Genomic DNA, 23,786 nt, shown 5'->3' on the forward strand with positions numbered 1-23,786 from the left:
AACACTCCAAGCCCAACAAAGGTCAATAAATGACTTAGCTAGGAATTCTTATATGTAATTGTCTGTCTGATCTGGTTTATCTTAGTACTGATATAAATGCCATTTTTATAAAGCATTTTGGAATTTAGCTTGAGAGAAGGAAAAATAAATATTACTAAGATCTAAATAACTTTTTTTAGTAATTTCATCTTTCATACCATGTTTCTGCAACATTTTCTAAATTTAATCACTAAATTTGCCAGATTTGGGCCAGTTCATTTTTTACTTTAAGTAGTAATTGTTTTCCTTAACCTTCCTAGTTTCCCTGCAAAGGATGGGGCACTAAGAGGAAGAGTAAACTATTTGTTCATAAAATTTACAAATCCCATCTCTCCCCGTTAGCATTAATAAATTTTTTATTGTGGTTTTTAAACCACTGAATAGAAATGAAGGATTATGGTAGCAGAGTTCTTGAAGATAAAAGAAACCTTTAGGTTAACTCCATATGTATTTGTTACTCACTTACCTCTCATTTGCTTCTTACTTTCCGGAGCCTGTCATCTTCTCTCTGCAGTAGACCTGCTTGCAGCTGTGACTGAAATCCTTTTCCCATTGACTTATTCTGAGCCTCTAGCACTGGTGCTTGAAAGCAGTGAAACAAATGTGTTGTATATCTGTAAGCATGCCAAGGAGGTTATTTCCTCTTTGATACATTCATTTTTAGAGAGTAGCTGCATTCATTGTAATTCATAAAACCACCAGTTAACTGTGTTGAACCAGTTCATGACCCTTATTCAAGTTATATTCTTTAGAGCGCTCTGATATTTGTGGGGACTGTAATAAACTTTGTCATTTTAACTTAAGATAGTTTTGTTTGGGATTAAGCTCGGGCTGCTTTGCCCCTTTGTGAAAAAGTAGGATATAACCTAGGGATGCCAGAGCTTTCATTATATGAAGATTCTGCCCTATTAGCCTTATAGTGATTTCTATAGTTCTAATTAGTAGCGGTGAAACAAGATTCTTACCCAGCTCTTATGCCTTTGCTGTGAAACACAATTAATTTGCTCTGGTTGCAGCCTTATATAGAAGAGCACAGAAAGGTCTGAATTTTGCAAGTATACATAGGTTTTAGCAGAAACTTTTTGGACTGCTTGTTTTTAAACAAGTGGCCTCTGGGTTTCAGAGTTGGTTCGTTTGGAGCTTTTTTCCCACAGGTTTTACATTAGGGAAAGTATATGTTATGTAGTGAAAATACATTTCTGCCCTTTTTCAGAAAATTGGTGTATAAATCTTAACAGTTGTACTATTTAAGTTTTCTCTAAACTAACGGTTTACTAAGACTAGCTTAGTATTTAGTTCTCAAGGTTTCCTTTTTAAAGATCAGTATGGGTCACTCATGTTTTTTATTTAATTACTTCCAGATCAGTGATGGCATTTGTGCCCCTTTTTTGTTTCAAATTTTTATTTCTTAGCTTGTGTTGAAAGTTACTGGAAAATATTTAGTTTATTTCAGTTCTACTGAGCACTTAAGATTTTATTCAATACTTTCTGCCTTTTTTAAACTCAAAATTCATGTTTTAGAAAAAAATACTTGCTGAGATATGAGGATCTGAACCCTTGATCTTGTTATCAACACTGCACTCTAACCAACTGAGCTAACCATTCAGCCCTCTATGTGTGTTTTAATGTGTTGTTTGGTCCTTTGTATTTTCTGTAAATTGATAGTTGGATCATAAGTTTGATCACATGTAGGTTCATTTCTCTTTTTTTTTTTTTTTTGAAGGGCAGGGCTAGCAGTACACAAATCTAATTCCTTCTCTTTTCGTGATATTTGCAGTCTTTGATGATCATGCTGAGATCCATTAATTCATTACAAGATGCAGTATGGTGATATAATTTATCACTCCTTCACTATTAATTGACTTTAAAATTTTTTATGTATACATATATCATGTGTTTGTGTGGTATGTTTGTGTGTGTATGTATGTATATAAAGATTGATGTGCAGAATTTTGTTTTCAGTGAATGTTTGCATTCCAATTATTGCTTAGAAAGATTCCTTTGTCCTTTTAGAGCTGCCTGCTGAAACATTGAAGTAAACATATAAGAATATTACAGCTTTATTTTTCTGAAGAGATTGAATGTCTAAGCTAATTTTTTAAAGAATTTGTCACTTGTTTTTGCTAAAGAATGTCAGAGTTAGAAGTTATTAGACTGAGAAACTGATAGATTTCTTATATGCTTTTGAGTTTATACTTTTTACAACCTATTTCAGTCTTTATTGCAATCACGTAGGTAAAGCTGTGCATTAGGCTCCCAGTATCTATGTTTCTAGGGAAAATTTTTTCTAAACCTCATGAAATTGTTAATGCCCTTTGGGAAACAAACCTAAGTCCACATACTATTCCCTTTCTGAAGATTTTTCTACTAAAGAAAAGAACTTGAATTTTGTGGTTGCTTTAAGAATAGTATATATGATATCTTTTATTTGTTCTACTACTTTTTTATCAAGTGGAGATCATAAAATAAATGAAGTTCTACTATAGATTTTACGATAAGCTCTTTCCAGTGAGTCACTTTTCCCTGGAATATCCTGCCCCTGCTGCAGCCAATGGGAAAGTTGGTAAGTATTCTGTATACCATTAGCTTCCTAGAAAGCTGATGAAGAAATCTGGAGGTCAGATCCCTAAATATAACCAACTTTCTATGTTTAATATCCAACATGTTTTATATTGTTTTGAATGAACCTTTGGACATAGGTTTACCCTACCTTTTTAAAAAATAAGAACCCTTGGGCTGAGCCCGTGGCGCACTCGGTAGCGTGCTGCGCTAGCAGCGCGGCGATGCTCCCGCCGCGGGTTCGGATCCTATATAGGAATGACCGGTGCACTCCCTGGCTGAGCGCCGGTCACGAAAAAAAAAAATAATAATAAGAACCCTCACTACAGCATATTAGTAACCAAATTCTGGGTTCTGATCCAAAGCCAATTTCTGGTTATGCATCTAGATTTCAGTGATGATAGTATAGTGTAGTAATTTACTCTACCATACCACTGATTCTACCGAGCGTGCATAGGTAGAGCAGATATTGTTTAATGGATAAAACAATTAAGGCTCAGAGAGATTGAGTGATTGTCACCCTGCTAATAAATGGCTGCCCTAGAATTGTAGTCCAGGTCTTTCTGATTCTAAGCCCATATTCTCTCTACCACAACAAACTTGAAAAAGTGAGGGAAAGGAGACAGATTATTTAAGGAATTACTGTAGTTCCAGTTAGAGATGATCAGGGCCTGAATCAAGGCAATGGAAACAGAAATAAGATTTAAAGTTTTCACTTGACTTGGTGGCAGAAGAGATGTGGGGAGTGGGGGAATAGATTGATTAAAGATGTGAGTTTCCTAGGTGTGTAGATGAATGGTGATGGTGGAAGAAGAGGTGCTTTAGGAGACAGGGTGCCCTTCTTTATTCCTTTTTTTGTATGGGATTCTTTATGTTGATGTCTTTAATCCAATAGGCACTTAGAAATTCAGGATGCTACTCACATTGTTTAGAATCTGTTGTTAAGGGAGTATAAGGGAGTTAAACAAGGGCGGGTATATTCTAAATTCCTGTTTGTTGTGTTAATCTTCTGATGGCATTTAACTAATAAGAATTATAAATTCATAATTTTACCAATGGACAATACTGAAGTTTATGGCCTCAAAAATTCCCTATCTGATGGCCCTGCTTAGAACATTGTTTCTGCCTCTGTTTATATTTTGCTGTATTTTTTTCTCCTTTAGTGAAGATAGAGGTGGGGAGAAACACCATATTCTTGAAAGCATCTTGATTTGTTAATATGATTTAATGTTGAGGTTGCACAAAATATTCAATGAAGAAACAGTAGTTAAAAGCCAGTGTGTTGAAAGAAAGGAATTCATGTGTGCAGCTTATGGCCGAATGATATGGCAGTGACTTGTGCATATGCCCTTGCACAATTCCTGCTCTGTGGAAGGTTTGTACAAATAGTAACATTGGCAAAATGACTGTTATCTACAAGCCAAGAAATTTATTGAAACAAAAGATCAGAACTCAGTTATTTTTGTGTCATTTCTTAAAGCAGAAAATTACAAATTCTTTTCATTAAAAACTGAATTACATACTTGGGGCTAAAGGAATATTTTCACTTGTTGCTGCCTGTAATATTGTACCTCATGAGAACCACAAGAGTAACAATACTTAAGAGTAATGAAGTTGTTCATTTCTTTTTTCATTTTCTTTACATGATACTATATAAACTAATTTTGAACCTAAATGATACATTCCCTCATTTTACACTTAAAAATTAGACTCCCAAAATTATGTGTATCTGACCATTTGGGGGACCATTTCTCCAAGAAAGGAGACTCTGATCCAAAAAAAAGATTGAGAACCACTGTAGGTGATTGGCAGATAGTCACATACTAAGTCCTGAGGGAAGCTAAACCAGGACCCAGTTGTTCCAAATGTTTGTTATAGTCTAAACCCACTACCTCGTACACATAAGCACTCAATAGTTATGACTAACTAGACCCAGCTGCCAGGACTTGAGAAAAACACAGAGGGTTCTACAGATAATATACTTGTATATTTGTCTAGTACTTTATAGTTTTCTAAGCTGTTTCTCATTTGTTCTTCAGAACAACTAGCCTACTAGGACAAATACCTGTGCTGTCGTTTGAACCAAGCTCTTGAATGGATGGGATTTTTAACAAGACTTAATGGAGATTATAGCATGAGCAAAGGCAGAATATAGGAAAGGGTAGAACATGGCGGGAGTAGTGAGTGACATACTGACTGGAAAGGAGGCTGGATTTGGCAAAGAGAAGGGAAGGTAGAAAAGAAGGTTGGACACCTTCGTTAGAAGCTTTGATATCTGCCATACTACCAAGTTGTTATTGTGCCAATGTTCCTGATTTTTTATGTCTAATGTTATCTCCCATTATTCCTTCACACAAGACCAATATGGTCTATCTACTAACTTTTCCTCAAGCTTGTTTCTCACATTCCAGTGTCCATTCCTTTGCCCTGAACATTTATCCCTCTGCTTTCAGAATTATACCCATCCTTCAAGTCCCAGTATAGATCTTACCTGTGAGGTCCTCCCTAACTCTCTAGGTAGTTTTCCTATTCCAAACGTTAGAGCATTTAAATGAAATTAAAAGACACTCGGTTAGCCCTTGTGAAATAATACTCATGGGTATGTTAACTATTCCTGGTTTTGATTATCTAGCTGTATTATAAATTTAAGGGGGAAGGGAAGAGCTTGATATATTTCCCGGTGCTTAACCTTTAGGCCTTACGCATAGTAGAAAATACTTGTTGGTTAAGTCTCTAAATACAATATAAATTTAGTTTAACTCTCTTGTCTCTTACTAAGTAATAAAAATTATTTTGTCTGTAGTACCTAGCACTCTGCTAATAATTTATTGGAGATAAAAATTATAGAAGACAATTTCAGCCCTTAACCGTTTAGACATTTGCAGTCGAGTGGTTTTATTGATAATTAATTAGGCAGCAAAATACTTGAGTTTGTCAGAGGATTTGGGTATCAAATTACGGAACAAGCTTTAAGTTCTTAGCCTAATTAGAGTGAAAATAAAAGTTAAATGATGGTGGTGTCAACTACAAGTTGTAGAATAACTCTCCAACAACCTCTTTGCTATATCACTTTAAATTTCATTTTTATTTCATAAAATGTTACTCATTGAAGGAAAGTTGTCCTGTGATAATGGGCATTGATTTAAACCTATGATAATTGGTTCATTTTTAAAAGCTGTAGAATTGTGAGGTTGGAACAGACCTTATAGAACTTCTAGACTCATTCCTTTTTTTTTTTTTTTAACAGTGGAAAGGGACCCTAAAGTGTTTGGCTAATTGAACCTTGTCTAAATTGGCCCAGTTATTTAGAGACAAAATGGGAACTAGAACCTAGGTTTTAGACTTCATGCTTTCCTCTTGTATAACTTATTGTTATTTAACTCAGTATGCATCAACTGAAAGCATGTATGTTATTCCTATATTTTCAGTGATTTGCTCATCTGTTTTTTATATTATTCCTGCAAAATAGTCAAGAAAATCCATGTCTAAAAATCCTTAGTGAAAAACTTAAGTGTGTAGTGTTATATAACTCACAGATTAGCAAAGCTAGAACTAGAACCCAGATCTTATGTTTCGTAGTACATTGCTTTTTCACGACACCATACTATTTTTCCATATTGTTGCTAGTAGTATCATCTCAAATCATTCATACAAGGAAGCTTAGGCAAACTGAAAACATTTTCAGGAAAAGAGTGATTAGACTCTTGTAGGGAGAGATAATCCCAACCTTCCTGTATAGCAAAAATTTATCTTGAGATGGCCGGTTAGCTCAGTTGGTTAGAGCGTGGCCTTATAACACCAAGGGCAAAGGTTCAGATCCCTGTACTATCCAGTCACCAAAAAAAAAAAAAACAAACAAAATTTCATTTAACAAACACAGTTTTTCATAAACTTGACTCTATTCCATTTGAAATTTGGATTTACCACTCACTGGAGTTTGAGGCTAGAAGACAATTCCAACTTAGAATTATGCATATGAATTGGTTTATGGTGATAACTGCTTTCATTCATAATGTGATAGACTTTTTTTAAAAAAAACTTTTTATTGAGGTTTAATGTATATCCAAAAATGTGCACAAAATTCTTAATTAGCCTAAAGCATGATGAATTTTCACAACTGAACACACCTGTGCAACCAGTGCCCAGTTCCAGTTAATAACATTACCAGCTTCCCAGAAGCTCCCCTTACACTTTCTTCTAGTTACTACCCAGTCCTGCTCTCCTCAAGGGTAGCCACTATAAAAAGATAGTCTTTTAAAAGATGAGGTGGTGTACTCCATTAGTCAAGTTTGTCTTGTTTTTGTCTTTACAGCAAATATGGAGAGGATGAAAAAAGAACAATTTCTCTATTACTTTTATTAACACAAAAATAATCACTGAAGGCAAAAATAGAAAGCCAGAATTTCCTCATTATCAGGGCTTATTTCCCAGTTTAATATTCAAACAGAGTAGTACTAGGGGATTTAAATCTTTCATGCAGCTTTGGAACATCCAGCAGTTTCTATGAACAACTTTCGTCTTCTGGAACAAAATACAGAGTGACCAGGAAACAGGAAAATGGATGTAGAGCAGTGTGCTGCCCCCACACAGCTGTTCCCCACTATGGATGAGGTGCTAGAGAATGACTGTGGTTGAGGAGTCACTGTTAATGGTCCTCTTTGCGTATATTCTCTGAATACGGACATAGATTTCTTATATCAATAACTAGAATTCTATGGGAGATTTTTAATTCTACAATCTGTGTAAGTACTCTTTTTTTTTTTTTTTTTTTTTTTTTTTTTTCTGTTTCTTATCAGGACCCCTGAACAGTGCCCCAGTGTTGTTTCTTTGTTGTCAGAGAGTTACAACCCTCATGTGCGTTATGGAGCTGCAATGGCCCTGGGGATCTGCTGTGCTGGTACAGGAAATAAGGTAAAGCCCAAAGCCAATGGGGTCGGTTCTTTCCTGGCGCCAGACCGTTTTCCCTCACAGAAAAGTTTATATAACAGCTATAAAAATTAAGTGTAGCATGATCTGTAAGACTGAACTTGCCTCGCAAAGCTTTGCAGTACTCCCTCACTTTACTATGCTGGATTTCCCAAAGCTGCTTAAGGTCAACCATCACATTACATAGGGAGATGTAACTGAAACAATGCTATTGAATTTCTTTTTGAAGTCATTGATTTCTTTTTTTAAAAAAGGAAAATAAAAGAAAAAGAAAAAAATAAAATAGTTTTTTCTTTAAAGAAATACTCTGGTCATTGTACATAGCTATTTTACTTGTTTAGTTTGTATATTTAGTATTGTAGAAATCAAGATATTTGTCTGAATCCACCAAAATCAGCTCATTTGATAACGTGTTTGTTTTAAGCAAATCACTCATGTGATTGTTTTCTCATTATGATTGTTTTCTCATTTCCAACCTTACCAGGTAATTTGCTATTGTTAAGCCCTCAAAAGTTACAAAATAAAGAGTTGGGTTAGGCAAAGTGAAGATTTGAAAACGTAATTCAACATGAAATTCATAAAGAAATGTACTATTGCTTAAATAACAAGTATTCTTGATTCACAGCAATTACATAATCATCACACTTTGGTTAATAGCACATATGCACATACCTTGGCCACCTCTCAGAGGAATTCTTTCTTTTAACAAAGTGTGTATATGTGTGTGTGTGTTGGTGTTTGAGAGAGAGAACATGGTTATGCTTCCAGTATCTTTACATCAGAGAGAAAGGAGTCACCCTTTTATCATCTGTTGTCCAAACTCAAAAAAAAACATAGTTGTAAGTTTATTGATAGATTTCAGAAATTTAATTTTCAGGGATTTAAATTAAATTAAATTTTAATTTTAGTTTTAATTTGCTTGGCCTTTTCTCTGATAAGAAGGTATTATTAGTATTGGATACAAATATCTTTTTCTAGTCACAAAAACATTGAAGCTGAGAATAAAAATAGGTGCTTTCACTACATGTGACAAATTTTTATACAAAAATTTTATAAAAATTTATAGATATCCTCTTCTAATATTTCATCCCATACTGTCTCCTTACCGTGCTATATTTTTCTTCATGGCACTTAACACAACCTGACATATTTTACACTGTCTGTCTCTCCTCCACTTAAATGTTAGGTCCCTGGGAACAAAATGTTCACTGCTAGAACCTAAAATCATATCTGGCACATAGTAGGCTCTCAGTAAATATTTGTTGAATGAATGATGGATGGCAAGATCATTTAAGGATACCATGGTGAACAAATTGGACATGGTATCTGCCCTCATAGAGTTTTGTTTTTTAAATGTTTAAATTTCTTTTGGGAGAGAATTTTTTATATCAGAATGTGTCTTCGGTTTTATTAGAGATGTCACTGGGTATATAAGATGCAGTTTATAGAAACTGACCTTTATTTTTTTCTAGGACACATCTGTTCTGTAAACAAAGGAACAATATAGTTGAATGTTTTACTAAGTATCTTCCCCCTCAGGTCTTTAGTTGTCATTTATGTTGAGCCTCCATAACTTAAACATAAATTAGATTTTTTTTTTCTTTCCAGATTATTCTAAACTTAATATGATATCTAGGAGCAAATGTTCTTTGAAACACAGCACCTGACAAGTTAATTCAATGAAAAATTTTTACTACTCATACTAAATAAGTCTGCTTTATTTCTAGATAATTTGTGTGATCTAGGTATCATACCTTTCTGACTAAGGTTTGGTGCTCTGATTATTTTTATATCTTAAAAACTTGAAACATATGTTTATTCTAAAATATACTTTCAAGTTTATATTACATACCTCAAAGGCAGTTATTGTCTTTTATAAGTTAGATATTTGGTTATGTTTTTATCATGACGACTACATGAAGAGTATTGACGATATATGTTTGAAAAATGTACTTCTCTACACAATGTCATACGGTTTTTCAGTGAAGTGGGGAGAAAGGATACACATATATAGTATGAGTATTATGTTAATAGCTGCAATTTTTTAAAATATGTAAGTTCACATGTAAGGGAGCCCAAAGTCATTTTCAAAAAAATGATTCAATTTATCTTTCCTTTCCTTAGTCTTAGAATGAAATATCAATACTTGAGAAATGACATACTAAGGAAATAAGTTTGGTAACCTTCTAAACCCATTGCTCTGTTCCTCCAAGATTTATACCTACTTGAGGACCTTATAACAAATGTTGTGTTATAAAGTGGCACCTTCCAAAGATCCTGCAGGGTGTTAATAGAAGTCATATGTGGCAAGAATTCTTGGTCAAATATGATGAACAAATGCTGGGATAAACAAATTTAGAGTGGTTTCTATTATAAGGTGTCCTAGAGCCTTTGTTACGACATGCACAATTCCTAAAGCCTTTGATATAATATATACATTTTGAATCTATAAGAGGAGGTGATATATACTATAGTATGCAGGAACTCCCAAACTTACTTAACCAAGAAATCCTTTTTTCATAGAACTGATATTCTGAAGAGTTTGAAATTGGGGAAATATTGGTAAACATTTTACAAAATCTCATCACATGTGGTCTTCTGAAGTGTAACTGTGAGATCAATTCTAATCTATTTGGTTTAATTTGTTTTGCCATTCTACTAGCAAGTTAAATATTTTTGTTTGGGGAGTTTTATTTCTTTTTATTCATTTCTTTTTTGTTTTGATTTAATTTTTAAAATTAGGTCATCTAAAACCATCTAGATATTATCTTACCCTAGTATTTAAAGGAGGTCTAATACATAATACAGATTTTGGAGTCAGACTGGCCTATGTCTGCTCCTTATGACAGAGCAAATTACTTAAACTTCTTAACTCTCAGGGGTTTTTTTAATATTGTTTTGTGTTGGTTGTTGTTGGGGTTGTTTTGTTTTGTTTAGGATTAAGAGGATTATATGGGATAACATATAAAATATCTAACACTGTGTCTGAAAAATAATAGGTGTTATCAAATGTTAATCCCATTTTCTCTTAATTTCTTTATGACCTCTTTTACCTCAAAACAGGAGCATTCAGGTTCTACAGCTTCCTGTCCAGTTACCACCAATTATTTTGAAGTTTAAATAAAGCATACTCAGTTCTGAATTATTGCATTCAAGTAGTCTTAAATTAGCTTGCTACTAAATTGTTGGATGAAAATATTGACTTAGAATGACAGTAACTAATTTGAAAATCCAGCCATATCAACTTTACTTAAAGTTGGGGTTTCTTTTACTGCTTTCAGGAAGCAATTAATCTGCTAGAACCAATGACAAATGACCCTGTGAACTACGTGAGGCAAGGGGCTCTCATAGCTTCAGCTCTCATCATGATCCAGCAAACTGAAATCACTTGTCCAAAGGTAAACAAAGAAATTCTCTGGAAGAGAGCTGGTTTGGGCTTTTCTTCAGTAACTCATCATCTCCTTTTGAGGGCATTTTTACTTCAATTATGGTGAATACTGAAGTCACAGGAAGTAAATAGAGCATTTTTGGGGATAAGAGAATGGGAAAACATTAAATAAATAATGCTCTTAAAGGTGTTTTTTACAGATTTATGGTCACTTAGTTAATTTCTGAATATACCCATACTTGAAAAAGTAGAACTGACAGGGTGGTGAAATCATAAAATCAACTTTTTTGCCTTCCACTGTTTTTTAAAAATTTATTCAGTGGAATAACTTGTTCCTCTGATACAAGATGCAAACTCAGGCAGTCCATGACATTTTTGATCCATCCTTCTGAGGCAATAAAAAGTTCTACAGCCACTTTATATAGTATATACAATCTCAGTTTATCAATGAATATATCCACATTCTCTGTTGAACTGTCATCGCCCTCCTGGGCATTCCTCTTGGGTAGAGTTTCAAATGGTTCCAGGATGGCTTTCTTTTTCTCTTGACCCACATCCACTACACAGAAACCGCTCCTGCATATTTTGCCCTTCTTGTGGGTAGGAATATAATTGGCTCTCAGTGTTAGTGCCTCCACTGATTGTTAATGCCTCTTTTTGTATATGTCATATGTCCATGCACAGTAACCCTTGATATATTGAGTGCCCAAAGTGGTCCCTCCGGAGCCCCTTTCTCTAGGCTTGGAGTGAGGGCGAAAGATTTGCACCCCACCTTTCCTTATAGATCCTCTTCACATATCCTTCACAATTCATACCCACCCTGTAGATGACTTTATAACAGATTTTCAGAAGCCTATGACAATCTCTCAGACCTCATGCTAGTGTTTGATATCTAATGTATCTTGGTACTTTAGCCAAAACTTCTCATTCTATTGAGAAACAGAAAATGCATGTTTCTTATTTACGTGTACTGAAATTACCATGTTTGATATATTAAATGGATGTATAAAGCTTATGCAATAATTTCAGATCTTCTAATTTTTACTTAAAGTTAGAGCATTTAGCAGCTTTGTATTAATTCTGCTCACTTATGAGAACAACTCAAAAAATTGACAACAAAAAACATTGGCATTCTGTCTTCTGTCCCATCAAGCAGATATAGAACACCCTCATTTTCAGCAAAGTAGATTTAGGGAGATGGAAAAGAGAAAAATTTCCAGAACTCATTATTTATTCTAATTTCATGGAGCTTTTAAAAATAAACTTCTGTTTCTAAGCAGTTGCTATCATTTTTGTTTCATTTATCCAGTGCTCTCTCTCTCAAAATCATTTTCAAGACTTCTAAAAATTTTATTATTGCAAAGATAGAATCTGACTTTTCCTTCTGTTTTTATAATATTCAATATACTGCTATCTTCTAGAACATAAACATCTTTCCAAACACAAACCGTATTTCTTTTTGTTTTTAAATATAGCAGCGATCATATGAGTAGCTTTTGCATCTTTTATTTCTGCTTTTGGTCTTCTACTGAGCTTTTGGAGGTTATCCAACTGAGTAATGTTATTAAAGAAGCAAGTTTAGGCCATGAAATACACCTCCTCTAACAGTAATGTATAGATATTTATTCACTTTGATCTCACATGTTGCTTTCATTTTATTTGTATTGTCAACAAGACAAACATTTTACCATTTTCCCATCCTCTGCTGTAGGATTTCATTGATTTTAGAATCATAACTTCTACACGAACAATGGCAGAGTTCTTTGGGGTTAGCTGCGTAGTTTGAAAAACCATTCAACTCAGATAAATTTCATACTTAGAAAAAGTGAAAAAAGAGCTGGCTGGTTAGCTCAGTTGGTTAGAGCACAGCCTTAAAACACTGAGGTCATGGGTTCGGATCTCCATACTGGCCAGCCACCAAAAATAAAAAAAATCAAAAAAGTGAAAAAAATATAGCTATTTAAATCATTAATATTTTTAAATCATTCCAGGAAATATTGTTGAACCAAGTTTTAGCTGGTTTGATACATGGAGCACACTCCCATCTTCAGGTTGTATCAGAATCTTGGGTACTAATTAAGAATGTTGAAATGTGGGTTGGCCAGTTAGCTCAGTGGGTTAGAGCACAGTGTTATAGCACTGAGGTCAAGGGTTCAGATCCCTGTACCATCCAGCCACAAAAAAATAAAGTTGAAATGAAGTTATACCTGGTAGCCTTTGCCATTAATCTAAACTGGGTGGGCAAATGTAAATGTGTACACCACTGACTACAGAAGCAAAACAACTATGTATGACCATATAAAAACTCAAAAGTTCTTTCAGGAAATACTGCACCCTGAGAGAAGTCATTACTCAGCTTATGAATTCTTAAAGTTTAAGTACTGTTTCATTGTTTTCTGTTACTAAGCAAGTGATAAAGAACTTTATGGACTGTAGTTTATATCATCTTTCCTTTATCTTATAATTGCTAACAAGACAACATTGATATCCCTGGGTGGTATGTGACATTTTGCTGAAAAGAAAAAGCTCTGAAGAGAAGTAAATTCTCAAGATTACAGAGTCCTAGTCATGAGGTTGCAAACCAGTCCATGAAATAAAGTGGAAAGGGCTCAAAAACAAAGATCAAATGTTAATATTGTCAAGAATTATAACCCCTCCTCAAAGTAATCCAAAAGAGAATTTCTCATATTTTGTGAGATTCAACATGGAAATTTCCAGAGGATATGTTTTTGTGTTATTAACAATATTCGTCACATCCCTAACACTTGCTCTACACATTGTGGTCTTAGTTTCAGTATCTCCAACACATCTTAGCTTCATTTTTGTGAGTTTCTCTTGCTTATGCTGGCAATCGTAGACCCAGGAATATGCACACACGCTGGATGATTACAAACGCAATTTAGAAAAACCTTAGACCAGAGATTCACATTTAGAATGATGTCCTTTTATAGGTCTTTAGAGCTATTTTCTCTCAAGAACCTAACTCTCCTCTTTATGAAGCATGTATCTTTTGTTTTTCCTGTTAAATGGAGCCCACTTTTGACAGTTATTTGAACATGTACATATTAAGTATCATATATAAAATCAGATCAAAACATTACAATGTAAGAATAGGATCTGGTGCTCCTCCTTGCCTAATATCATCTGACCTAAGGCCTGGTACAGGAAGGTTTCTCCCACTATTGACAAGTACCCTTTTTGGAATTAGGATCATATTTAACCAAGTTTGGTAATGTTCTGCAGTTCTAAAATATATCACAGTTTAGGTAGATTAGGCTTTTGTGGGCCATCATGACAGCCTAGAAATATTTTTGTAGGGAAATATGTAAATTTTTATAAGATGAAATTGTAAGCATGCAATCTTATCAGATGATATTTTATAGCATAACACATTCCTAAGTAGTAGTCTGTGTTTATTACCATCCTATTGCCTTAAGATAGGGACTTGAACTCTTATAATATCAGTGGTAATAAAAAGAAAAGGCTGTAAGAAACTACCATAAATAAAATACTACTAACAGAATTGAAGAGGGAGCTTTTTTGTTTTTTGTAGGAGGCCATACTATTTATGACATTGAATCAAAAAGTCATGAACCTCACCCTAATTGCTATTTGTGATTGTGATGGCACGCAATCCACTTGTTCACCTGTCTAACTTCAGTCTTCACATCTGTGTACAGATGGAGTAGACCAGATGATTTCAAAGTTGCCTTCCAAATTTTTTTTACTTTTTTTTTTTTTTTTTTTTTTTTTGTCGTTTTTTCGTGACCGGCACTCAGCCAGTGAGTGCACCGGTCAGTCCTGTATAGGATCCGAACCCGCGGCGGGAGCGTTGCCACGCTGCCAGCGCAGCACTCTACCAAGTGCGCCACGGGCTCGGCCCCCAAATTTAATGCACTGTCCCAGTCTACTAAAATAATAATTCTTTACCAAGATTTATAATAATGAAAATTAAGTTACTGATACATAAGAAAATGTGAGGTATTTTTGGTTTGGGCGGGGAGGGGTTGTGGTTTTTGTTTGTTTGTTTGTTTGCAGCTGGCCTGTACAGGGATCCAAACCCTCAACCTTGGTGTTGTAACACCATGCTGTAACCAACAGAGCTGCCAGCCCAGGAGATTTTTTTTTTTTAAGTGATAAACAAAAACTAGCTTTTTAAAGTATTCTACGTAATATTAATTGAATAAGTCTGTTATATGTTTGCACTGATCTTTTTAAATCCACCTTTCGATTTTACTGAATGTTTTCCTATTCTTTTAGTATTTTATATTTAAGTTCTTCCTTATAATGCACATTGAGTGCTTTGTCCAGTGTTTCTTTTTGTAAGTTCACGAACTATTTCATAAACCTTTAGCATGTAAAATTTCCATCCTATATAAGGTAATGTAAGTGTTCGACTAAAATAAGTTCAGAATCAAAGGAATTTGACCTGTTGAACCAGAGTAAAAGCATCAAACCGTAGAATTTTTCAAACTGGAAGGGAATTTAGTGATGATTTAATCATTCTGTGTTTTATAGTTAAAGTAAGGCCTACAGAAGTAAGTGACTTACACTAGTCATTTGCTAGGTAGTAGCAGAGTTAGTTCATTGTTTTCCCCACTATATGCTATTGCTGGCCGTGAATGAAAAATGAGAACCATGTTCAAGAAATATTATTTTGTTAGCAGGATTTAGGTTGCAGAGATAATAGCGGGAGGGACTGGTAGGATTCTGTACCCATATGGTAAAACAGCCATGCTTATTGACCTATGAAATGCCTTGTACACATTACATTGCATATATGTTACCTCATGTAGTCCTTTCAACAACAATGTAATGTAATTAAGATGCTGTAATCCCTGTAGAGATGAAGAAACTAAGGCTCAGAAAAGGTAATACCTACCCAAACAGCTTATAAAAGCAGAGATCTTCATAAGCCAGGGTTGTCTGATTCTGTATTACTCTGCCACTGTATCACAATGTGGCCTCACAGACCATGACAAATGAAGAGAAGAGTTTCTAAAAGAATATGTAGTGCAGATAAAGTCATATTAGGAAATTCATATTTGGTATTTTCTGCTTTTGGCTGATTTGGGGAGCTCTATGATCATATATGTGCTTTTTGAACAAGCAGACTCCTTTCTGGGTACCCACGATTTGAAAAATATTGTTGAGCAAACAGAGAAGTGTAAGACTTGGAGGAAGCATAAAATAATTTCCTTATTGTCACCCAATCAGATTTAAAGGAATCACTTTATTTATAAATAATACATTTTATAAATATTGTATTCTAATAATAAAAGTAATACATACTAATTTTAGAAAATGCAGAAAAGAATAAAGCAAACAAAAATAAAATTGTCAGTAATCCCACCCTAAGTGAGTGAGCACATTTTCCATTTTGGTATATTTCTTTTGATAAGAGTACTGATTCTGACAGGTCTTTAGAAAATTAATGTGTGTGCATAATGAAAATCTTTACTGTTTATGTGAATATACTTAATCCAAAATATACCTTACACAGCTTCAGTGAAGGGTAGTTTACTTCATGGTGAAACTGAAGGACTGTGCCTTTTAGGAAATCTGCAAGGTTTATTAAGGTAAGCAAAATAGCTGTAATTCAGAGTACAATGAAAGCCCAAGTGTTCGCTAGGCTGTTTAGGCTTGCTGACTAACAGTAGTGGGATATGAAATCACATTCAACATTCCCTTGAGCCTGAATCATCCACTGTGGAATGAGAATTGAAAACAGAGCTGGTTTTCAGAAAACCAGAAAAGTCATAACACCCATGATTTCAACTATGGAACTGTTCTGCCTTAAACTCAGGGTCCATATGCCTCTTTTGAATGTTGTCAAGTTCAGAACTAAATCTTACTAGCATGTGAGCAGTCACTAGCAAGTGGCACAGCAGATGAATAGAATTAGACTATAATTCTTTTTTCTTGCTTCTTCAGGTGAATCAGTTCAGACAGCTATATTCCAAAGTTATCAATGATAAACATGATGATGTCATGGCCAAGTTTGGCGCTATTCTGGCCCAGGGCATACTGGATGCAGGTAAATATTTTTAAGTCTTCTGGATTGATTTGATTTATTTAAACTAAACCTAATGAAATAACTATGTGCTCTAACTATATATAACATAGTAGAAATTGAGTCTGAGGTAAATTATTCCTGGAGAAAATTTGTCTTGAATTTTCTTAGTATATATGAGTTTTAAACAAGTTAACGTTGAAATTTTTTTTGAGGAAAAAATTATGTTTTACACAAATTCTAGCAGCCAAATCACTCCTAAAATAAGATACATGGAGAAACACACTGTGCCTTATGCCTCCAAGATTCACCCTTCACCACTATACCATGGTCTGTTTCAAATACATAGAGTAGTGTGCTTTAATACCTTAGACTTGGGATTTATTTGACCTATTTCTTAATTATTGGTGACATGTCAACAGGGTAAAAGGAAAAGAACATGTACCTACTTCATTATTAAAGTATGTGATTATTTTTCTTACTGTACCTTAGCCATGTGAAATATAATTCTTTTTATTAATTTTTGCTTATTTGAAAGGTGAAGAATAGGCTCTCAAAGTTTTTATAGCAGTCCTATTATCAGTGGAGCATGTTCTCATATTTATTAGCCATCTGTATTTCTTCTAATAAAAACACACTGTTAGCCATATATGTTGCAGGCATTATTTTCTCAGTCCACTAGGAATGTGTATATATTTATAGTGAAGGAAATCAGGAAAAGAAGCTGCAATTTTTTGATAACTCTCAAGGTTTTTTGTTAATCTATTCAGGTTTTCCACTTGCTGAGAGTTTTTAATCATAATCATCACGGTTTTCAGAGTTCTTTGATAATTTTAGACAATCTTCTTATATACCTCTTTCATTAAAAAAAGAAATCCATGTTTCCATTCTATTTTTTTTTTTTTTTTTTTAATTTTTATTTTGTCAATATACATAGTGGCTGATTATTGCTCCCCATCACCAAAACCTCCCTCCCTCCTCCCTCCCCCCTCCGCCCCAACAATGTCCTTTCTGTTTGCTTGTCTTATCAACTTCAAGTAATTGTGGTTGTTATATCTTCTTCCCCCCCCCCCGGTTTTGTGTGTGTGTGTGTGTGTGTGTGTGTGTGTGTGTGTGTGTGTGTGAATTTATATATTAATTTTTAGCTCCCACCAATAAGTGAGAACATGTGATATTTCTCTTTCTGTGCCTGACTTGTTTCACTTAATATAATTCTCTCAAGGTCCATCCATGTTGTTGCAAATGACAGTATTTCATTCGTTTTTATAGCTGAGTAGTATTCCATTGTGTAGATGTACCACATTTTCCGTATCCACTCATCTGATGATGGACATTTGGGCTGGTTCCAACTCTTGGCTACTGTAAAGAGTGCTGCGATGAACATTGGGGAATAAGTATACCTTCGACTTGATGATTTCCATTCCTCTGGGTATATTCCCAACAGTGGGATGGCTGGGTCGTATGGTAGATCAATCTGCAATTGTTTGAGGAACCTCCATACCATTTTCCATAGAGGCTGCACCATTTTGCAGTCCCACCAACAATGTATGAGAGTTCCTTTTTCTCCGCAACCTCACCAGCATTTATCGTTCAGAGTCTTTTGGATTTTAGCCATCCTAACTGGGCTTAGATGGTATCTCAGTGTGGTTTTGATTTGCATTTCCCGGATGCTGAGTGATGTTGAGCATTTTTTCATATGTCTGTTGGCCATTTGTATATCTTCCTTAGAGAAATGCCTACGTAGCTCTTTTGCCCATTTTTTAATAGGGTTGCTTGTTTTCTTCTTCTAAAGTTGTTTGAGTTCCTTATATATTCTGGACATTAATCCTTTGCCAGATATATATTTTGCAAATATTTTCTCCCACTCTGTTGGTTGTCTTTTAACTCTGTTAATTGTTTCTTTTGCTGTGCAGAAGCTTTTCAGTTTGATATAATCCCATTTGTTTATTTTTCCTTTGGTTGCCTGTGCTTTTGGGGTCGTATTCCTGAAGTCTGTGTCCAGTCCTATTTCCTGAACTGTTTCTCCTACGTTTTCTTTAAGAAGTTTTATTGTTTCAGGGTGTATATTTAAATCCTTAATCCATTTTGAGTTGATTTTAGTATTCGGTGAGAAGTATGGATCAAGTTTCATTCTCCTGCATATGGATATCCAGTTATCCCAGCACCATTTGCTGAAGAGGCAGTCCCTTCCCCAGTGAATAGGCTTGGTGCCTTTGTCAAAGATCAGATGGCAGTAAGTGTGTGGGTTGATTTCTGGATTCTCTATTCTATTCCATTGGTCAGTGTGTCTGTTTTTATGCCACTACCATACTGTTTTGGTTATTATAGCTTTGTAGTATAGCTTAAAGTCAGGTAGTGTTATGCCTCCAGCTGTATTTTTTTTGCTCAGCATTGCTTTGGCTATGCGTGGTCTGTTATTGTGCCATATAAATGTCTGGATAGTTTTTTCCATTTCTGAGAAAAATGTCTTTGGAATTTTGATGGGGATTGCATTGAATTTGTATATCACTTTGGGTAGTATGGACATTTTCACTATGTTGATTCTTCCAATCCAAGAGCATGGGATATCTTTCCATCTTCTTGTATCCTCTCTTATTTCTCTCAGCAGTGGTTTGTAGTTCTCACTATAGAGATTTTTCACCTCCTTGATTAACTCAATTCCTAAGTATTTTATTTTTTTGGTGGCTATTGTAAATGGGCAGGCTTTCTTGATTTCTCGTTCTGCATGTTCACTATTGGAGAAAAGAAATGCTACTGATTTTTGTGTGTTGACTTTGTATCCTGCTACTGTGCTGAAATCATTTATCAATTCCAAGAGTTTTTTTGTAGAGGTTTTAGGCTGTTCGATATATAGGATCATGTCATCTGCAAACAGGGACAGTTTGACTTCATCTTTTCCAATCTGGATGCCCTTTATTTCCTTCTCTTCTCTGATTGCTCTGGCTAGTACTTCCAACACTATGTTGAATAGGAGTGGTGAGAGTGGGCATCCTTGTCTAGTTCCTGTTCTTAAAGGAAAAGCTTTCAGCTTTTCCCCATTCAGGATGATATTGGCAGTGGGTTTGTCATATATGGCTTTAATTATGTTGAGATACTTTCCCTCTATACCTAACTTATAGAGGGCCTTTGTCATGAATGAGTGCTGTACTTTATCAAATGCTTTTTCAGCATGTATAGAGATGATCATATGGTCCTTGTGTTTGAGTTAATTGATATGGTGTATCACATTTATTGATTTGCGTATGTTGAACCAACCTTGCATCCCTGGGATGAATCCCACTGGATCGTGGTGAATAATTTTACATATGTGTTGCTGTATTCTGTTTGCTAGTATTTTAGTGAGGATTTTTGCATCAATACTCATCAAGGATATCGGCCTGTAGTTTTCTTTTTTGGTTCTATCTTTACCTGGTTTTGGTATCAAGATGATGTTTGCTTCATAGAATGAGTTTGGGAGATTTGCGTCCATTTCAATCTTTTGGAATAGTTTGTAAAGAATCCGTGTCAATTCCTCTCTGAATGTTTGGTAAAATTCTGCTGTGAATCCATCTGGTCCTGGGCTTTTCTTTGTTGGGAGCCTTCTGATAACAGCTTCAGTCTCCTTTATTGTTATTGGTCTGTTCAAATTTTCTACGTCTTCATGGTTCAGTTTTGGGAGCTTGTGTGTGTCCAGAAATTTATCCATTTCCTCCAGATTTTCAAATTTGTTGGCGTATAGTTGTTTATAGTAGTCTCGAATGATTCCTTGTATTTCAGATGAATCAGTTGTAATATCGCCTTTTCATTTCTAATTTTTGTTATTTGAGTCTTCGCTCTTCTTTTTTTTGTTAGCCATGCTAATGGTTTGTCAATTTTATTTATCTTTTCAAAAAACCAACTTTTTGATTCATTGATCTTTTGAATTGTTTTTTGGTTTTCAATTTCATTCAGTTCGGCTCTGATCTTAATGATTTCTTTCCGTCTGCTAACTTTAGCTTTGGATTGTTCTTGTTTTTCTAGTTCTTTAAGGTGAAGTGTTAGGTTGTTCACTTGCCATCTTTCCATTCTTCTGAGGTGAGCATTTAATGCAATAAATTTCCCCCTTAATACTGCTTTTGCAGTATCCCGCAGGTTTTGGTATGATGTATCATTATTTTCATTACTTTCAATAAATTTTTTGATTTCCTGCTTGATTTCTTCTTGGACCCATATGTCATTAAGTAGAATGCTGTTTAATTTCCACATGTTTGTATAGTTTCCAGAGTTTCATTTGTTATTAATTTCTAGTTTTAATCCATTGTGGTCTGAGAAGATACATGGGATAATTCCAATTTTTTTGAATTTATTGAGACTCCATTTGTGACCTAATATGTGATCCTGGAGAATGATCCATGTGCTGATGAGAAGAATGGATATTCTGAGGTTGTTGTATGGAATGTTCTGTAGATATCTGCCAATTCCAATTGGTCTAGAGTCTTGTTTAGATCTTGTGTTTCTCTACTGATTCTTTGCCTAGATGATCTGTCTAATATTGACAGTGGGGTGTTCAGGTCCCCTGCTATTATGGTATTAGTGTCTATTTGCTTCTTTATGTCTAATAGAGTTTGTTTTATAAATCTGGCAGCTCCAGCATTGGGTGCGTACATATTTATGATTGTTATGTCTTCTTGAGGGATCAGTCCTTTTATCATTACGTAGTGTCCCTCATTGTCTCTTTTTATGGTTTTTAGTTTAAAGTCTATTTTGTCAGATATAAGAATAGCTACTCCAGCTCGTTTTTCTTTTCTGTTTGCATGGTAAATCTTTTTCCATCCTTTCACTCTTAGTCTATGTGAATCTTTATGGGTGAGGTGGGTCTCTTGCAGGCAGCATATAGTTGGGTCCTCCTTTTTGATCCAGTCAGCCAGTCTGTGTCTTTTGATTGGGGAATTTAAGCCTTTTACATTAAGAGTTGTTATTGAAAGGTGTTGATTTATTCCTAGCATTTTATTGGTTGTTTGGTTGTCTTAGGTGTCTTTTGTTCCTTGCTTTTTGATTTACTGTTTGGTTTCTGTGTTTGGTGGTTTCTTAGGTTGTAGATAGCGTTTTTGTTTGCTTGTTTTCTCTTCATGAATGCCATTTTTATTATCCTAGTGGGTTTTGATTTTTCTTGGGTTTTTATGGCAGTGGTAGTTATTTTTCAGGTTCCAAACCCAGTACTCTCTTGAGGATTTCTTGTAAGGGTGGTCGTGTGGTGGTGAACTCCCGCAGTTTTTGTTTGTCTGAGAAATATACTATTTGCCCTTCATTTCGAAAGGATAGCCTTGCAGGGTAGAGTATTCCTGGCTGACAATCTCTGTCTTTTAGTATTTTGAATATATCATCCCATTCCTTTCTAGCTTTTAGGGTTTGTGATGAAAAGTCTGATGTTAGCCTGATTAGGGCTCCCTTATAGGTGATTTGACGCTTCTCTCTTGCAGCTTTTAGGATTCTCTCTTTGTCTCTGAGTTTTGCCAATTTGACTATGACATGTCTTGAAAAAGGCCTTTTTGGGTTGAATACGTTTGGAGATCATTGAGCTTCCTGGATCTGAAGATCTGTGATTTTTCCTATACCTGGGAAGTTTTCTGCCACTATTTTGTTGAATATGTTTTCAGTGGAATCTCCATTTTCCTCCCCTTCTGGAATACCCATGACTTGGATATTTGAGCGCTTAAGGTTGCCTGATATCTCTCTCAGATTTTCTTCAATGTCCTTGATTCTTTTTTCTTTCTTTTTGTCTGCTTGTGTTATTTCAAACAGCCCATCTTCAAGTTCAGAGGTTCTCTCTTCAACTTCGACAAACCTGCTGGTTAAACTCTCCGTTGTGTTTTTTATTTCGCTGAATAACTTCTTCAGTTCAGCAAGTTCTGCTACATTTTTTTTCAGGACATTGATTTCCTTGTACATTTCCTCTTTCAGATCCTGTATACTTTTCCTCATTTCATCATGATGTCTAGCTGAGTTTTCTTGTATCTCATTCAGTTTCCTTTGAATTATCACTCGAAATTCCTTGTCAGTCATTTCAAGGGCTTCTTGTTCTACAGGATCTAGAGTTTGAGATTTATTAACTTTTGGTGGTGTACTTTCTTGATTTTTTGTATTTCTGGTATCTTTTTTTTGATGTTTATTCATTGTGGCAGGGGGTTTCACAGTCCACCGGTTTGAGACTAATGACTAACTAAGATGTTGCTGTGGATGCCAATTTCGTATGGCTCCCTCCGTGACTGCTCAGTTGGCCTCTAGTGCCTTGTGTGTGTGGTTGCCTCAGGTCTTGGGCCTCTCCGGGGAGCCACCTTTCTGGTCAGCTTGGACTCTGCTGGGCTGGTGGATCACGTACCACAGGGTGTGTGATCTCTGTTGAGCTTTCACTTCCTGTGCAGGACTTCTCCCTGTTCCGTGTGCTCTGGCCCAGGCAGTGGCGACCCCACCAGGTGTGTGGTTTCTGTCGAGTCTCCGCCTCCCTGGCCACACGTCTCCCCACTCTGTGCGCATGTGCTGGGCTGGGGCGTGTCTTCTGCAACCCTCGTCTATCATCTGGGCCTTCAAGACCCTGCTCGGCACCACCTCGCCCAGGAAGTCTACCAGGTTTCTGGTAGCACAGACAACCGGTCGCTCTGGGTGCCTTTGTAGCACTGTGTAGATCTTTCTCGGGACTTGTTCACCTTTGTATCCCCCCGGCATAGACCGAATCTAGTGCCCACCTGCAGCCAGCTCTCTGGCAGGTTCAAGCAGACCTGGGAACTCTCCTACCACACTATTCCCAACCAGAAATTCGTTAGGCTTTTTTCCGAACTGGTGGCTGCAGAGATGGTATCTGCCTCCCAGTAACAGGAAGTTTACCGGGGGCCGGAGTCCAGGGTG

The 23,786-nt window shown here is 35.6% G+C and overlaps 1 protein-coding gene across 3 annotated transcripts in view; it reads left to right on the forward strand.

Moving 5' to 3' along the window:
* Nucleotides 1-23,786, forward strand: part of PSMD1 (proteasome 26S subunit, non-ATPase 1) — a 92,267-nt gene that overhangs the window by 51,480 nt on the left and 17,001 nt on the right. For all 3 annotated transcript variants that reach the window (XM_063104422.1, XM_063104413.1, XM_063104428.1), the window contains 3 exons: nucleotides 7,395-7,509; nucleotides 10,806-10,922; nucleotides 16,847-16,949. In XM_063104422.1, the coding sequence (XP_062960492.1) occupies nucleotides 7,395-7,509; nucleotides 10,806-10,922; nucleotides 16,847-16,949 (335 nt within the window). The remainder of the gene's footprint in view (nucleotides 1-7,394; nucleotides 7,510-10,805; nucleotides 10,923-16,846; nucleotides 16,950-23,786) is intronic.

The sequence above is a fragment of the Cynocephalus volans genome, chromosome 1 (assembly GCF_027409185.1).
Source record: "Cynocephalus volans isolate mCynVol1 chromosome 1, mCynVol1.pri, whole genome shotgun sequence".
NCBI lineage: Eukaryota > Metazoa > Chordata > Mammalia > Dermoptera > Cynocephalidae > Cynocephalus > Cynocephalus volans.